Source organism: Ixodes scapularis, unplaced genomic scaffold (assembly GCF_016920785.2).
Source record: "Ixodes scapularis isolate PalLabHiFi unplaced genomic scaffold, ASM1692078v2 PGA_scaffold9__187_contigs__length_104089568, whole genome shotgun sequence".
Classification (NCBI taxonomy): domain Eukaryota; kingdom Metazoa; phylum Arthropoda; class Arachnida; order Ixodida; family Ixodidae; genus Ixodes; species Ixodes scapularis.
The window spans coordinates 53,008,613-53,026,659 of NW_024609884.1; the positions used below are offsets into that span (position 1 = coordinate 53,008,613).

Here is an 18,047-nt window from a genome sequence, read left to right on the forward strand (position 1 = left end):
TATGTCAATACTGAAACTTGTTATGAATGTTACAATATGGAAGTCAGAGTGTTTGCTTAGGAAAACTAGTTTTAAAATAAAATTAAAAAATTGTGATTTTTATGTGTAATATAGTAATAGGAATACCCATAGCACATACCCAGATAGTTATTTTGCTATATATTGCATTGTTTTTTATAAGTAAATCTACACAAGATTAAAAATGTTTTTTTTTGTCTGTGCTTTTTTACAAATGTACTTTTTTTTAGCATAAAAGAATGTTAGAGTAGAAAAACTAACCAGCCAGGCATGCTCGTCACAAAATTCTATGATAATTGTAATAACTAATCTACCCAGAAAACCACCTAATAACGATTCTCTAATGTGTAATAGGAAAACGACAGTTTTCCTAAAGTGAAATATATGCCAAAAAGTGGAACGTTGAAAAATGCATTCAAAGTGCTTCAGCCTCTACCTTTTCTTTAGCATCAGTGGACCGAAAACAAGTTATAAAAAATGAACTATGCAATGTAAACTAATGAAACTTCATGGGAATGTTCTCTAGATGTTGATGGATGTAAATATGGCATTTTTCAAAATCAACTTTTTTTTGCAGAATTTTTTTTTTAAAATAGCGTCCTCCCCGTTTATTTTACTTTTTAAAACAAATTTATAAAGCCTGAAAATAAACACCCTGTATAATATATATATATATACATACATACCCTTTAGTAAAATTCTACAGCAGTTCTCTTGTGAAAATGATGTGACGCACAGCAACTATATACACAAAATGAGACTGTGGGATGGAAGCTTATTGAAATGTGTCCCCTTAAAATAGTCATGCATAAGCAGATTCAAGAGCTGCCAAAATAAACAAGAACAATACACAGCACAAGAGCACAAATCATACCCTTTACAAACATGAATAAGATACATCATGGGAACAGTTTCTTTGTTATGAATGTGCAATCAGCACCTCTTAATCTAATTTATCAAAAAAAACATATACAATACTTACATTGATTATTTCAAAGCTGAAACTTCTGGCTGATTTAGAAGAGCTGAGAGTTACAGAACTTTCTTTACACATCCTGATGTACAAGCTCTGTGAGGAGCTTAAAAGGACCATGAAATGGTTTTGTAACTTTGGCTACCTCATGCTCAGGACACACACTTAAAAAGCATGGCAAATGTATTAGATCTTGCTTACATGTAAACATTTTTGAAAAAAGAAAAAACAAGAAAAACACTAAATTTGTATTTACAGTGCACAGTTTTTTCGCAATGGATGGAGCCAGATAAACACATGCATACCTGCCAGGCTCGCCAGGATGGCGTTAGGGAGATCTGACCGGTGGGGGGGGGGGGGGGGGGGGGGGCTGAGGGAGAGAAAAAGTAGCAGAACATGCGTAGCACTTCGCAACGTCCGACATCGGAAACATTTTGTGCAGCAAAGGTCCAACGTGCTCAGAGGCACTCAGCGGGATGTTGTGCTCCAGCAAGAAATCTGTGAACAGGCATTCCGCATGTATGACGTCGCTGCCTTCTCTACCGAAAAATTGTTGGAGACGATGTTGCTTCTCTTTGCACTGAACGTTGCTGGCGGGCTTCTTCGATGCAACATGCGTAGCGACGTCGGTTCTCCGGCCGTGTGAGATGCTAATATCACAATTGCACACAGTGCAGAAGGCATAATGCTCCCCTTTGCGTGATGCCAAAATGCACCCCCAAACTTTGATGTTTCAAGAATACTTGCAGATATTTTTTATGCTCTTTGCTCAACGCCATGGCTAAGCCATGCACCAAACTCGACAGAAAGAACACAAAGCTCCCGGAAGAGGGTGGAGAAAGCCTAGTGCTGCCAGTGCAGCGGTTGCCTGCAGCAAAAAGTGACAAATCGAAGTGGAGAAAAACTGTAATAAAAATAATCGGACCCGCCGCCCAGGGAACTGCGTTGACACCTCCTCGTACCACGGCCGGGCTAGAGGCGCGCACGCACCGAGTCCAGAACGGCCGTGCTCTACGCTACTGCTCTGAGTTGTCAAGCGGTAACCCGCCAGAGTAACCTGAACCTATTCTCGAATAACTCGCACCGACACACGCGTAATAATTATAACAAAAAAAGTAATTGAAAAAAAAAACAAAAAAAAACTATGGCGGCTATTTTTCTGGAGATTTGAGGTCGCGTACGTACAATCGAGAGATGTGATCAAAATTCGGGAGGCTCCCGGACAATTCGGGAGAGTTGGCAGGTATGCACATGTCCACTGCAATTGACAAAGCCTTACCGTATCAGCAAAACCGAGAAAAGTAGGGTTATCTCTTAGCAGCAGTTAATGTCTAGTCAGGCTGGCTAGAGGTGAAAGCCATGTGTGCCACTTGACACATCAAAGACACCTCCATACAGCGGGCCATTGACATAATCATACGACATAGTGACGGATTGTCCGATTCGCTATCTCTAGCTTCCATTTCGTGGTCCATTTAGGCAAGCATCAAGTCAAAGCATCCTTCCAAGTTCAAAATGCCTCCCTGAAGGATCATCATAAGCCACAGGATTTCTCATAAAAAAGACAATGCAATAAAACAAAAGAAAAAAAGAAACCAAATGTAGCATGTAACCAATCAACAAAAGAAGTCCCTTTGGAAGCAAATCTTTGGCTTTGTTATGCTAAGGAAGTCCAAGTAATTTCAGCTTTTACATCACCAATATTGGAAACCAAAATGCCAAATGTTTAATTACCAAATCAGCCCTAGAAGCTGGGAATCATGCTAATACAATTTTAGTTTCACCACTAACCAGAAACGAACATATTCACATTTATCGCAATTTGTCCTCTCCATCATTAGCAAAAAAGAGAACATAGCAGGTACACAGATGAGGAAGAGCATGACGAAAGGCTTGTAGCATCTTCCCAATGTCACACAGCACTCATGGAGAATGTCTTCAGATGCTCATTTTGAGATGCGACTAGCACGGCTTAGTTCCTATATCCAGGCAAAATTTCCTAAAATATTTAATTGCGCTGTCCGTAAACCACTACTGTAGTTTTTAAGGCAAGCACAAAATACTGAGTTTTGGCCGGAGTAGACCTTTCACAAAATGCTGCTTTTCATTTTCAGCGATTACTACCGTAACTAATTCACCTCACTCGTGCACACAGGAGTCAAATGTTACTATGCCAATAACTAAACCAATTTCCTAAATAAACCAAAATGCCCATAGGTTGCAGTGGTGGTGAGCAGTAGCAAAAGCAAAATAGACAAAACCAAGGGAGTTATGTAAAGAGTTGCTGCAGTGGAGGCCACCTGTACCTACCAATTAGAGGGAGTGAAGCCTGACTGGCACTTTGTTCATCTGTATGTAATGCAGGAGTGAACCATGCTTGTCGTATTCGTGTTGCATGCCGTTACGTCTATTCAGATATCCTTGTGAACCAGGCAACCTGCCTTGCCTACTGCGCAAACCAGTGTCTACCGTGCCTTGTGAACGGCAGACACCAAGATGGCAGCAAGTCCCATTCATTTGTCTGGCATGCCGCCATCTTGCTACAGGCAAGCCGGTTTGACTTGAACAGTGTTGTCTCCACCCCAGCATTTCTTTCTATAGCCTCCTCAGACAAAACAACTCATTTCCAAATCCAACTTAAAAGCCCATCCGCCAAAAACTTTTCCCAAAGAAAAAGAGAGAGAAAAAAAAAAAAAAAGCAGACAAGAATAAATTATCCTCGAGTAATCACAATGCCTAAAAATATGTTGAATCCCCCCGTATTAATCTTTGCACATGTAAAAATGTCCTTCCGGTAACCTCCACACTTCCACAACAAAAAATGACAAGCGCGAAAATGTGCAGACACGCTATGCAACACACGCCCAAGAAAGCAAGGGTGTTGCCAACCCCGCAGCCAAACAAACATTCCACTTAGACAGTCAGCACAAAGTGAGATGAATGAGAAATTGAGCTGTCATACAGGAAGCATGTCATAGAGGTCACAAATTCCCTCCGAGTCATCGAGGTTGAAGTAGTAGTCTCGCTCGCTGAGTGGTGGGCTCAAGCAGAGGAAGGCAGACGGTGGAGACACTAGAGAAACAAATAAAGTGGTGTCATTTCTCAATTGACCAACAGCTTCGCTATACAATAAAAACATTTTATAAAGAACTGTGAGGAGTCTGACTTTGTTCTAAATACAGTACAGCCTGCCTGAGCAAACGAATGGGTCTTCAAGGAACAAGAGGTGAAGCTCGGCCAAAGCTTGCCACCGCTCACGATGAAGTTTGCAAGGTAAAACTTTGTCACAGCTAACACTTATAAGAAAGTGTAATTAGGTGGGCAAGCTGGTTAGAAATTGACATATTAAAACCTTAAACTGACAAAAAAAAAGGGGGACACAGGTCTGTTTTTCCCCCTCAGTCTCAGTTTATAATGTCCAAAGTTCACAATTCTTAAATGCAATTAAAGGCGAGGTTTCAACAAATTTCAGTCCATTAGTGGCATACAGTAGTCCCTCGTCGCAACAAACTTGCTTTATCCGGATTATTCTAAGCGTATCGACGGCCGATGCAGCCAGTTCCCTCCTTCTCCTTCACCAAAGCAAACGAAAAACCGCAAAAAAAAAAAAAAAAAGTTTCCGACGCTGATGCGCCGATGCAGTCAGGAAGCAGCGCGTCTACATTCCGACGCTACGCAAGGTGCCCGCAGCCCAACTCCCGTCGCAATTGGGTCAAGGAAGCGAAGGAGCCCGGAGGAGGTCATCCCTTCAAGAGCCCCTTGGCACGCATACCTGTGCAAGTCTGCGACGTACACCGAAAGTCGCTTTGATCTGTGTGGTTGAAAAAAGCAGCCGGCCCAAGTCCAAAATCTCCAAGGCATTCGACATTCCGGCATCGACTGCTCGACACCGTCGACCTTCTTGCAGAACAAGCAAGACTTACTGGGCAGGTTCGAGAAGAGTTTCTCATGCAAGAGAAAGGTGCGCCTGTGATTCGAAGATCAAAGATCGCCAACTGCTTCGCGCATGTCAGATTTTCTGGTGCGCGCACTCTTGCCGAGTCAGCGCACGATTCCCAGAGCTGCAACGAGATCGAATCGACACTGTGTTCTACACGGAGGAGGAGTGCGTGGAGCGAAAACAACGTGCGGACGACAGAAAGGCTTCGTTGGCAGTTCAGTCGGCGACTTCACGGAAGTTTGAGCTCCTCGACGTCTGCATGGAGAGCGACGACACCGACCGCGGCACGGAGTGCGTCATCGTGGACATGAAAGTGCTACAAGAACTCTTTGCGTCCACGGCATGCGGCAAGTGCGGAATGGCTACCGTAGGACTTTTGAAGTGCGAAGAGAGGCAGTACGGCCTGGCAGTGAAGTTGGTCTTCACGTGTTCGAGCTGCGATTTCGCCTAGTCTATTTTCTTCTCCACGAGTGGCCGGGGAAGCCAAGATTACGCCCTTCGAGATCAACTTGAGGGCGATGAGGGGAATACAGAGCATAGGAAAGGGGGCGACTGCGCTTGCAGACTTCTGTGCAACCTTGAACCTCTCCCACCGAGGGCTTCATCATAAGGCGTTCAGGGGACACATGGACACCATGGTGCAGGCTTGCCAGGCAGCAGCAACAGCCACAGAAGCAGCGAGTGTTGAGGTGGTGAGGGACGTCTACGAGAGCTTCCTCAATCTTCCTGGAAACGTGGATTTAATTTTTGACGGAACATGGAAGACACGCGGATACAACTCCAACATCGCAGTGGGGTACATCCTCGAGCTTTACACTGGCCTGGTGCTGGACCACGTTGTCCCCTCAAGGTACTGCCGTGGCTGCCAGGGTGCACCTGACCCAGACGATGACAGCAATGGGGACTGGGCGATCAACCACAAGTGTATGAAGAACATTGACTGCAACGCAGAACGAATGGAAGCCGAGGCAGCTTTCATTCTGTTTAGGCGGTCCCTGGCGAAGAATGGACTGCACTACACCCCCATCCTTTCCGATGGTGACAGCCGCACCTTCCATGCCCTGACACAAGACAGCGTCTATGGATACCTCGACATTGAGAAAAAAAAAACTGCCTGAACCACGTACACAAGCGGATGGGAGCAGCTCTTCGTACCCTGGTGGAGAAGAAGAAGGCACAGGGAGAGTCGCTCGGAGAAAAGGGAAAGCTGACCCAGGACAACATAAAAAAAATAACAAACTACTATGGGTACGCCTTGAGAAGCCACAAGCATGATGTGCCAGGGATGGAAAAGGCAGTGCAAGCAACTTTGTTGCACATGACCTCGACAGATGAAGCCCCGGACCACAGCCACTGTCCCGAGGAGGACAGTTTCTGGTGCTCCTACAATCGGGCACTGGCCAACCACGAGGAGCCACCACCACACAAGAACCCACTGCCAGGCTTCATTCGCACTGCACTGGAGCCAGTCTTTGAGAGGCTGGGCAACCGGGCACTCCTGAAGTGCTGCAGTGATGGCATGACGCAGAATGCCTACACTCTATGATCTGGGGCCAGAACTCTAAGAACACACATGACTCTCTGCTGTCAGTGGAAAGGGCTGTCGCTGAAGCCGTGTCACGCTTCTACCAGGGAATGTCAAAGAGGAACAAGGCTGTAGCAGCACAGCTTGACTACAGCACAGGTGGCTGCCCGATTAGCAGGAGTCTTGAGAAGGACAGGCGGAGGCTTCGCAAGGCCAACAAGGCTCACTCTGAGAGTGAAAAGGTCAAGAAGAGGATGGCCAAGAGACACTAGCCTGCCAGGACCCAGGACTGCTATGACCGTGTGCGCACATCGGAGACTACTAAAGTAATTTCGTGGTTCCATGTTTTTTTTTTTGTCAGACGCCATTTTTTTACGGAGGTTTTGATTGTTTCCATAAGCCGATCACAATAAACTCGGTGCTGTTGTTTTCAGCAACAACTGAACTGCACCCTAAAGCTTTTCTTTTTTCTCTAGACTTGATATATAAAAGTGCCAACATCGGAGAAACTTCAAGTACGATTGTCTCAGCTTTGTCTTTTTTGTCCAGAGCCATTGCCTTAAGGAAGTTTTCATAATGTTTGCATGGGCGGATTTCAGCTTGGTATCATTGTTTTCAGTAACAACTGAGGTGTATCCAAAGCTTTTCTTTTTCGTCTAGAATCAATAGATAAAAAGTAATTAGCTGAAACATAGATTATTCAGTGACAAGTTTTTGCTTTGAAATTCCATGATTTATTTCTGGTAGACAAAATGGCTTTGTAAACATTCAATTAGCTTTAGGATATATGGTGAACCCTTGGAAATCACTGCATATTGTTACATATTGTTAAAATATAAATTTTTTTTATGTGAAATTACCATAACGAGCTGTAAGAAATTACCTTATTGGAATTTTATATTTTGCCATATCTTTTGTTCTAAAAGAGATATCTGAAATTCAACTGCAGATTTGAAATCACCATCCAATGATACATATGCATGCCAACTTTCAGCAAGGTATCTCAATAGATACAAAAACATAATTAAGTACCCTAGTCCCTGTTTTCCGGGACTGATGCCCGGAAAAAATGATTGGCAAACTCCACTTAGTTATTTTGGTTTTTCACTCTTCCGTAAAGGTGCCACAAGTTGTTCACTACCAAGGTTTGTACGGTTAAATATATGCTTTGAGTGTTTTATAGTGTTCCTGTCAGCGGCACAGACTTTCCATTTTCCCGGGGGGGGGGGGGGGGGGGGGGGGCTGTGCGTTACCTTTTCGCCAGAACTGGAGATTGAAGCTAACGCAAGCACGCTGGGATTCCATTTCCCATGTATTTTATGAATAAAGGCAATGTGGGCATTATTTTGTTTACATGCCACTACTATGGAAGCTCGTTACATGGCATGTAAACAGCGTCTCGGTAAGGATCATGGCCTGGGCCCCGGGGGGGGGGGGGGGGCTCTGCTCCCCCAGATCTCACGAGGGGGGCACGAGCCCCAATGCCCCCCCGAAGTCTACGCCTATGGTTCATGTCCACTTTCATGGCTGCCGTCGCCCTTTTTTTGGCCCAATCATTTTAAATTCAACTACCGCTTATACAGAATTTTTTTTTGCCGTCCCGTTGACTTGGTTATAATGAGGGACTACTGTTTACGGCAGGGATGTCAAACACGCAGCCCACGACTCTCTGAGATGCGGCCCACAATTATCCCGTAGCCGAAAGCTCCCGCTCCTATGCCTCAAGCGCTGCATGCACCAACCATAATGACCTCTTGTCGTCCATTCATTTCCACTGGAAACGTAGCTCTGCTCTCATAACGAACATGTTTGGCACTAATCTGTTTTCTTTCAGATCAAGGCTTGTTACATACTGTCTTACATACCGGTGAAACTAGTATTTTCTTGTAATTTTGCTATAAAAAATCGTCAGGAAAGCCAACACTACCCTAGGAAAAGAATTTCTTTCAAGAGAGATTAAACTCCGATACTTCCCGAGTATCGCAAAATTTAAGCGTGTCCGCTCGATGATGTTATTTTATATTTTAATCACACTAGGTACAAACCCGAAGTAGTTGCATGAATGAATCAAAGCTCAAGACGGCACTGGCAAAATGGCTATTTTACAAAAAGCAAGCAGCATGAGAACCCTTCTTTAGGAAATCTCTGGGTGTCACTGAAAGAGTTGGCTGCTTTGCAACGTAAAACGCCATCGCCCTTTTTCGTTTTTTTTTTTGGTCTCAATATATGTCATGTTTGCCAAGGACCCTACACTAGCCTTCGACGCTTTGAGGGTGGGCTATCTGGCCCCCACACTCGAACGAGTTTAAGACTCTGGTATAAGGGACACACCAGGTTCATAGACTGGCATTCACTGTGACTAAAGGGACAGTCATGAGAGAACCACCAGGTTAACTGTGGGTACCGTGTGATGTTTACGAGGCAACCAATCCAAAGGGCACTAGCTGCAAGAAGCAATCACGAGCTGCCTCGTTTAACTGCGACCGACCCGCCAAATTCACCAGCTGGTCACCAGGGGGCACACGAAGCACAGTTGTTTTAGAGTTCCTGTATATGCTACCTACGGTAGCAGAGTTGCGCATTCAGCCTCGGCGCGTGGCCGTAAAGCCGGCTTTCCCGCGCGAGATGGATGCTTTGCTCCTCACGTGACTAAATTTGGCGAATAGCGGCGCCGCGCGCGCCGCCGCGCATGGAAAACAGGAGAGGAGGAAAAGGAGGCGGAAAGCAGGGAAACATACGCCGGGGCAAGAGAAACGTCGGCGGAGCGACCGTAAAGGTGGCTTTCTTGCACGCCAACGGATGCTTTGCTCCTCACGTGATGGATCTCGGCGAATAGCGGCGTGGCGGCGCGGGGAAAACAAATGCGCAACTCTGGCTCCCGTAGGGAGCCTATACAGGAACTCTAAGTTGTTTCGGTGATCTTGTCAATGCTGTTACTTTGGATGCTGTGAATGCAACCGAAGCAAATGTCCAGACCAGCCTTTGTTACTATAACTAAATTTAGATATATTATTTGAAAGATGTGAATATGTTAAACAAAAACTTACTGTTTTCGAGAAATTCTTCCGAACCTTCCAATGTCATGTCTGTAAAAAAAAAAAAAAAATTGAAGCTTGCATTAAACACAAGGGTGCAAACCTAGGACTCTGAGGCTTTCGTAAATACAAAAAGTCGGCAATTAAAAAAAAAAAAAATAATAAATACGTTCAGCCTTTCTACTCTTGTGAAGAAGGAAGACCAGCGGAGCTGTACTCGATACACTGCGTGCTTCTTCTTCGTCTTAGTCTGTTTTTCGCGCTGTTTCCTACGATGAACTCCCACCAACACGCCCAAGTATCCATTCATCTATTATAGCTGGAAAGGTAGCCGCCATCTACAAGCGATGGCGGAAACCATACTGGTTGTGTGCTTGCTGCTATCGCTTATAGATGGTGGTAGCAGTCCAGGTAGGTTTGTGTCGACATACACTGACACGGTCCTGGGGAACCTAGCCCTTAACAGCTACGCTGTAAAAAAGATTATTATTTGAGGGTTGGTCGTTGCCGTATATGTACAGCGGCGATTACGCATTTGAAAGTGCCTGCCTAAAAGGAAAATTGTGCATGCTGTGGTAAGTGTACCATTTGTTACGTCTTTGGCGAACTATAAACATATTCTCGGGGAGTTTCTGCTTTGCTGGAGCTACTGTATTTACTCGAGTAATAGCCGCACTATTTATGAACAAGGTCCTCGAGTCTACTTTTCCGCAAAGCACATATACAGCCAATCATTGCGTTGTGCATAAATAACATAGCGAATAACTAGATCGAGAACACGATTCTCCATACAAATGCAATCTTCACAGATGGTATCTTCGCGCAAAGACGTTATCTCTGTCCTGTAAACAGCTGGAATTATGCTGTCGATTGCGGTGATTCGCGATCCGCGTGCTCCGTGGAAAAGCAAACCCTCGGGTTTTCTTCATAAACACTGCGGCTATTACTCGAGTAAATACGGTATTTATAGTTGTGAAATTAGACACGTGATACGCGCCAGACGTTTGATTCAATTTGCATGTCGACTGCTCTGACAGTAGTGGCAATTAGAGCACCGGCTCTTCCAAATCAGGCATTTTAATGTTTCTCAAAATTTAATTCAGATGATGAGTCTACCATCCGATGAAGAAGCTCTGCAAAGTAACTCCGGTTCAGAATCTGAAACAGCCAGAATGTCGCAGAAGCAGACGTGCTAAAATGAAACCGAATGGAAGAAAGGTGACAGCTTCTCACCTTCAATATTTCCATTTGATGGTTCTAAACCTGAACGGCTTGTGAACACTGTAAATGTTCCTGCCAGGCAACTAAGAAAAAAACCTCTGCACTGGCCCTTTCCTAATACTGTGATTCCTTTGAAGACAAAATCCGACCGCCGGGGGGACGTCTTCCGGGAAAATAATCTGACGATCAAAGGGTTAGTAGCTAAAATACTCGCAACCCTCACATCTGCATTCAGTTGAAAACAAAGATGGGGTATGAATGTGGACCTACAATGTGCAATTACACATGCTCAGACAAAAGCTATTTGCACATTTGTCAAAGTGGATGTGCTGGCAGTCTTGTTACTTGGTTGGTTGCACTGAGTTTCATTTTTGGGCCCCCGGCCCACATAACATTCACATATAGCAAAACTGTTTGCAAAAACCCTTCTTTTTGTTTGTAAGAAAATATCAGAAAGATTGAAATATTCCATTCCATACCACTCATATCAAACAGCTCTTCTGATGAAAGGTCTTTCTGAGAGTCTGGCTTGTTAGAAGACGGAGGAGAGGGCCCAAAATTTCCTGAAACTGGAAGAAAAACCTTTCTGAGCAGCTCCAAAGGCCACATTTCCCACTCCATGTAATTTCAGATCCCAAACTAAGCAGTGAAAGCTACAAAGAGTACGCAACCACCACCTGGTTCGAACACCACAATGTGAAACAGGTGTATACCATAATTACATCTCTCAATTCCCTCGAGCCCTCCAGGCTTTCCCTGGCTATTCACTAAAATGTTACTAAACTAATATAATAAATTTAAAAAAATCAATAGGGAGCTCTAATAGATTGTTTTTGCATCCCAATAATGATGCCCAATAACAACATGGTAAACAAATAGAAATATTCAACTATATACATTTGTAAAATAAACTATAGGTTATAGCAAGGTCAATTTTGCCAACTTGTGGGGCAGTTTTCCCTGGAAGTGACATCTGAAAAGTTCCTAGAATGATGGAAAAATGATAGTCAAAAGTAAATGTAAATGACCTCTGAGAAGCCATAGGTTAATAAACTAATCTTTAGTCTCACAAAACACAGCTGTAAAATCAGTTGTCTCAGAAAATGAAAAATCCAAATCGAAGCAAGCAAAATGCAAGCTGCAGTTGGCCAAATAAAGACAGTTCACAACTTCCCAATATCACAAAGCAATACTCCTAGTAACCCAATACACACAATATGGCACCCATGATAATAACTGGGTATTGTGACCAGAATGCAAAAAATTAACTAATGCTCCCAAGTAATGACAATGACGGTGGGCCATTGTAGACTTACCTCCAGTGAGCTCAAAGTAACAACAATATTCGTGCTTGGAACTTCCACTGGTACCTGTACGATTATCTACTTTTTATTGAATGATCTACCAATACAGCAAAAGTTGTCTTTGGAACAAGAGTACATAAAAGCAAGCAATAGAGCAACATTTACTCAGAAATTTCCCTAACTCTTCTGAGGTTTTCCAGGCTGAACACAGTCTTCGACAATACCAATTTTTCTCTGCTGGCAAAGATATCCCGATGGAGGGCCATCATGGCCCATCTACAGTAGTTACAGCCCGTGCGGAAAATGATTTTGTAGATCAGCCTTTAAGGACAAACGAAACCAAGCACAACCTGCCTCGCACCATCAACCGACGTAATGAACACCGGAGGCCACTAACATTAACACTTTCCCCGCAAAACAAGGACAGTGAAAAGACAAGCAATAAGAGTGAGGGAGTGTTTCTCACTTGGAGAGAGGAGTGTGCGGTCGGGCACATCGGTGAACTTGGCGGCTGCCTTCTGGCTCCGCGTCAACAGTCCCGGGGAGCCTTGCAGGTTCTTCCGGGGCGAATTGCGCGTCGTCATCCGTGTCACGGGGGCCTCGACAACAGCCTCCTTAACTTTCTTCACCTCTCCCTGTACAGAAGACCATTCATTTCATTCAGATCGAGAGAAAAGTCAAGTTGCTTTTACAAATTGAGGATTTTACATGCAATAGGAATGCAGACAAATTGTTCCCAAATACATCTGGCTTTTCAGGGGGCTCATGTTTGGTTACTGCTGTGCTTGAAACAAATTAAAACTTCACCTAGTGTGCCCTAATGGCATACTGCAGTGACGTGATTGGTCTTGGTCATTGTGAAGCAGCTCTTGGAGCAGCCAAGTTAATTTTGGAGCAGCCAAAAGTCAACTTGTACAAGCAAAAAACTTTTCAAGGATAAGTGCAGATATTATGTTAAGCTTCATGTGTTGGCCAGTCCAAGTAAAAGACAATGTCTATTTTGCTCTCTAACTTGTGTTATGTGCAACCCTTTGTTAGCATCGACAGCACAGCAGGAGCGATTCCCTCAAACACAGAATCAGCTGTTCATTTGTGTGGAGAAGTACCAGACACGGTAACAAGATGACTTATGAAGGACAACAGAAACTGCAGTGAATTGTAGTATTTATGTACTGAATCCCATTGAAATAATGTTAGAATAGAAAAATTTTGAGCACCTAAATTCATGTTTCCTTCAAGCTCTAGAGCAGAGGTTCTCAACCATTGATGATTCGCGGACCCCTTGTTGATTGGCGGAGATGATGGAGGACCCCGTTCATGGTGAGGGGAAGTGAAAGGTATAGGCTAATTATGATAATGATTTAATAAGTGGATATTACTAAGGAGTGGTGTGAGCTAGACTTCTCTCGTTGACATATACACAAGAAAACTCATCCGAAAATTGCAACGCTTTTTCTCAATCGGATAAAAGACAACTTTTATTGCTGGGGTTGACTGATGAGGTAGGGCTTCGCAGACCCCCATCTCAGAACCACTACTCTAGAGGTTGTAATAAAACTGCAATTTATAATTCAGATAAAAAAACAAAGCACTTGTCACTTGATTATGAACGTCAAATACATTTTATATGTATGTAGAACTTCATAACAAAAATTGGCATGTGAACAATTAATCCATTGCTCCTGCTAATTCAGTTCTACTTCACTCACACCTATATAAAAGTCAAGACTAAACAAATACAACCAAAGCAGTTTAGTTTAAAAAAAAAAAAAAGGCCACCTGCAAAAAAAATTAATGCGAGTGTTTTCATCTTTACCCATTTATAACAAACGACAGAACTGGTTACCAAAATCAAGCAGCCTAAATGTAGCATTTCACGTTGCTTCACTTCAAAATATTTGTGGGGAAAAACAACTTTTCTACAAAAATTTAAAAACAGGTTTTTGTTCATTGCAAAAATGGGGCTATAATATATATATATATATATATCTTTTAGACAAATCAAAATACCCACCCCGACACGCGTGTTCCGATTTCAAATGAAACCGGCCAGCTTTGGAATAATCTAGCCTGTAATGGAATTATTCTTTGTATCATAAAAATACAATTAGACAATAACACACGGTGGATGTCCAATGCAGTCTAAAAATCTCGAGACAAGCATCCGATTGTAGGGGTTGAGGAAGCTTTTGCTAATTCAACAAAAAATTGAGAGCTACTGGATGCCCAATCATGCCTCCTCTAAAGCTGGAAGGGTATGATAACTGGTGGTAAACCCATGAAATGCAGCAGAATGGTATCACAATCACCACCAGGACTTCAGTACTTGAGTGCTTCTCTACTCTCGCTGCCAAACATGTATGGCTTTTCTACGAAAGTATATGTGTCTCCTAAATAGCGGGGGTGGGGGGGATGCTTCCAGCACGGACGGAGCCCGACATGCCATGCCACTATCCTTTTGAGGAAATTGCTCCGTGCGACTCCCTGTGCCACCAAAGAAGCCCTTTTCCAGCTTTAACAAGGGCCTGAACACATAGGTACATTGTCCCATCGAAGGCCCTCCGGACACGTGTCACTCCAGGATCTTTTGAGCTCCACTCGCAGCATTGGAAGCCGAACCTGAATTACAGAAGCTAGAAGTCTTTTACCTGAATACTCTCACAAGCTGCAAAGCAACCGAGAATCACGGGACCCTTTCTCGACCAGCCAGAGGCATGCTACTAATTGCATTCTCTCCAATCTTTTCTTTTTTTTTTTTTTTGCATTTGGCGATAGTTTTAGGTTAAATGACTGCCAGAATTCACCATTCACTCATTTTTATCAAAAGCTTCTCAGATTCCCCTTAAACAGAGCCTTGACTGCAAAATGGAAAATCTGTAAATGTGCAAATGGGCATCTAACGAAAGCATGTTTACAAAAGTCTACACTGAAAGTGTGAAAGAATGGAAGGCACATACATTGGAGGGCATCCTGCCATTCTGCTTGCGCTTGAGGGGAACCTGTTGCTGCCTGGACTTCCGTCGTGTCAAGGGCACCTTGGGCAGGGGCTCTTCCGCCTCCTGGAGCTCTGTCAGAGGCTGCTCCTTCGTGGTGGTCACTTCCGCAATCACTTCTTTGGCCACAGTCGCTTCCTTGGCCGCAGTTGCATCCTTGGCCGCAGTTGCATCCTTGGCCGCAGTTGCATCCTTGGCCGCAGTTGCATCCTTGGTTGCAGTTGCATCCTTGGCCGCAGTTGCTTCCTTGGCCTCAGCCTCTTGACTGTCGCCCCGCTCGGCAGCCGGAGCCACAACCACCAGCTTGCTGGCCTTGCACACGTCGCCCGACGTCTCCTGTCCTTCGACGGGCTGGAACTGTGCAAGAGGTGTTGGCCCCAAGCTCGGCAACAGCAAACAACACACCGCGATACTACTGTCTAATTGCATGTGTGGGCCACACGAGTAAGGGCCGGCACTCCCCGTATTTAAACCAAAGCATTAAAAGAAAAGATTAAAAAAATTATTTGCGTGTTAGCCATAGTCTTGGCGTTTGCGCGAAGCGATATGCAGCTTAAAGGGGCCCTGAAATTACTTTTTTTACTAATTTTTAATTTGCACCGAACCTGAGCGCACTAAACTAAGTAATTTAATAAAACTTTTCTTTCCTCGAATTTCAATTTATTCTAACAGTTAGTATAGGCAAATTAAAATTACAAAAACAAGCAAAAAATAACCTCCTTCATGACGTCCTTGGTTGTCTGAGAGGCCATGAACTAGATGAGGGGTAGCGAGCTTAGCGAGCGCTCATGGGCTGCCGCACTCCGTGTAGACGGCGCTAGAGGGCGCCACTAAAGCATGTTCTGGATAGGCTGTATGCAGCGGGCAGCCAGAGCGGCTCTCATTGCATTTGCTGCGCGATTAAACACTAATTCGGCATGACACTTCATTGGCCATAAACGACAGCAAACACGGGGTAAAGATCAGTTCAGAATGGGAGCCACTTCGCACTGCCATACCGCGAAACGGCCAAACCGCCAGAGAAAACTGCTCGCCGAAGGCTTTCGGAACGCTCGGAGCCGCTAGGATCCCCCAGTCCCTACGACCGCAGCGCTGCCGCGTATATCCGGGACCTTTCCGTGTCAGCGCCTGATTCCACTACTCCTTTCTAGTATGCGCCACCTTTTCTGCCGCTTGGTGGCAGATATGTCCACGGGTCATTTCTTGTTTCCGTACTTTATAAACTGCATTTGTTCCTTTTCTGATCTAAAATACTGAACAAAAACTACATTTATAGATAATTGAAACGGTTGGCGCCACCAGGGGTGGATCTCATGAAATCTACTTGGGAGCAGCCACGGGAGCAGCTGAAACACTGTTTTGGAGCAGGTTGGGAGCAGCTCAGATCAGTTTTCATTGCACTTCAGCTTGTGTCTTAGACTCAACGGAGCGAATGGTGGAGAGGAGGTCGCCTCCTCTCCAGCGTTCGCTCTATTAAAGTGGAAAGAGGTGGGAAAAGCTTCCACTTCGTTCTTGACCTGTTACCGGCTATAGGTAGATGGGATAACAGTGTGACAGATGCGAAAACTTGAAACTTTGTGAGCCTTAATGAGAACCAAAAAGCAAGTACCATGTTTCTGAAGATAGTGTCCTTGATATTTTCTGAGTTGCTTTCAGATGCTCAAAATGCAAAACAGCACTGCTTATCGCACAACCCACACATACTCGACATAGTAATTATATGTGTGAACCACGCGATGTGCGTAAGCAACGGACGTGCAGTTGTGCTGAGGAACAGGGCAAAAAATTTCGAATTTATCCTATTGTGCAATTCAATATCGAAGCAGCAGACCACGATTAACGGAGTTATCGTACTAAGCGATAAGCAGGAGCAAGGTTAAAGTACGCCGAGCAGATCTACCGCTCGCGTGAGAGCTGCTGGCCGGCAAGGTTTCGGATCAGACCGCGTTTCAGTTCTGTGAAATCACGATTTATCTTGCAGGAATGCGGATCCAACTTATAATGATGAAGTACTAAAAGGAATATTTTGCTTATTTGTTTTCAACTGGCTGACGTCCAGATCCCAGGCCGCAGAGCCTCAGGTAATCTGACGCTGAACGACTCGACCTCACCTCGGCCGACTTGCTTAATCGCTTATGGTTGAAGCGTTAAGTCTTCAAGAATAACTATCAAGTTGTATGTGGTGTAGCACTCAGAATCCGACCCGCGAGTTTTTTCACGAGCTTCTGACTTAGGATACACAAGGAAAATAAACAAAAGAAAGTATTGCAAGGCCAACCGAGGCCAACCAAGCTGAAAAAAGCTCATTGTTGCCAATCCAGTCGATAGAAACCGAAACCAAGACAATATAAAAAATTTTTGGCGCACGTTTTGCGATTTGGTGCATAATGGCGCGAGGTATTGGCTGTGGCGCAGTTTCCGCAATATGGCGAAGGATGGCGCAGATAAATGCGTCTGGCGCAAAATGGCGCAGCCGTTTCACCCCTGCGCCACTTATATTTTGCATTTTGACTAAAAAGATGCTTTTAGCGGCTCCGACTAGTAGCAAGACCAGGACCAAAGACATCACATATCACGCGCTTTCAGTACCGCGGGTACCGTGGTCCTTACACGGGAATCTTGTCAGAATACCCTCGTATCCCATGTTTTCGTTCAACACATCGATGCAACCTCCACCTACCTTGCTCACGACAGGGGAATCGCACTCTAATCGTTTATCCATGAGGAGGACATCAACTGGTCCCTGGTCAGACTTGGCAAGGAGCCAAAAGCATTTCTCCACATCCTTAAAAAAAAAGGAACAAAAAAGCAATGAGAACAAAATACAGATCTACAATAATTATGTGACATTCACAAGGTACATATACATAGAGAAAAATAGACGATACAACGGGAGAGACAGAAACCTTTACGGTAGTAGCCAAGTCGCAATCCGGCTCACCATTCAGAGTTTCCAGGAATTTCTGAATTTGCAATGTAGAGACCGAGGTTAGCGTAGAAAACTCCTCTCATCAGAGCTAATAACAAATGATGTGCGG

At 44.4% G+C, this 18,047-nt stretch overlaps 1 protein-coding gene across 1 annotated transcript in view; it reads right to left on the minus strand.

Moving 5' to 3' along the window:
* Window positions 1-2,694: 2,694 nt before the first annotated feature.
* The window catches only part of LOC8024010 (transcription factor E2F4), a 28,568-nt gene continuing 13,215 nt past the window's right edge, over window positions 2,695-18,047 (minus strand). Inside the window, exons 4-9 of the mRNA XM_029992509.4 lie at window positions 17,690-17,794; window positions 14,974-15,366; window positions 12,483-12,651; window positions 11,192-11,281; window positions 9,504-9,542; window positions 2,695-4,063 (exon numbers count right to left, since the gene is read on the minus strand). Of these exons, the coding sequence (XP_029848369.2) occupies window positions 3,948-4,063; window positions 9,504-9,542; window positions 11,192-11,281; window positions 12,483-12,651; window positions 14,974-15,366; window positions 17,690-17,794 (912 nt within the window). The 3' untranslated portion in view covers window positions 2,695-3,947. The remainder of the gene's footprint in view (window positions 4,064-9,503; window positions 9,543-11,191; window positions 11,282-12,482; window positions 12,652-14,973; window positions 15,367-17,689; window positions 17,795-18,047) is intronic.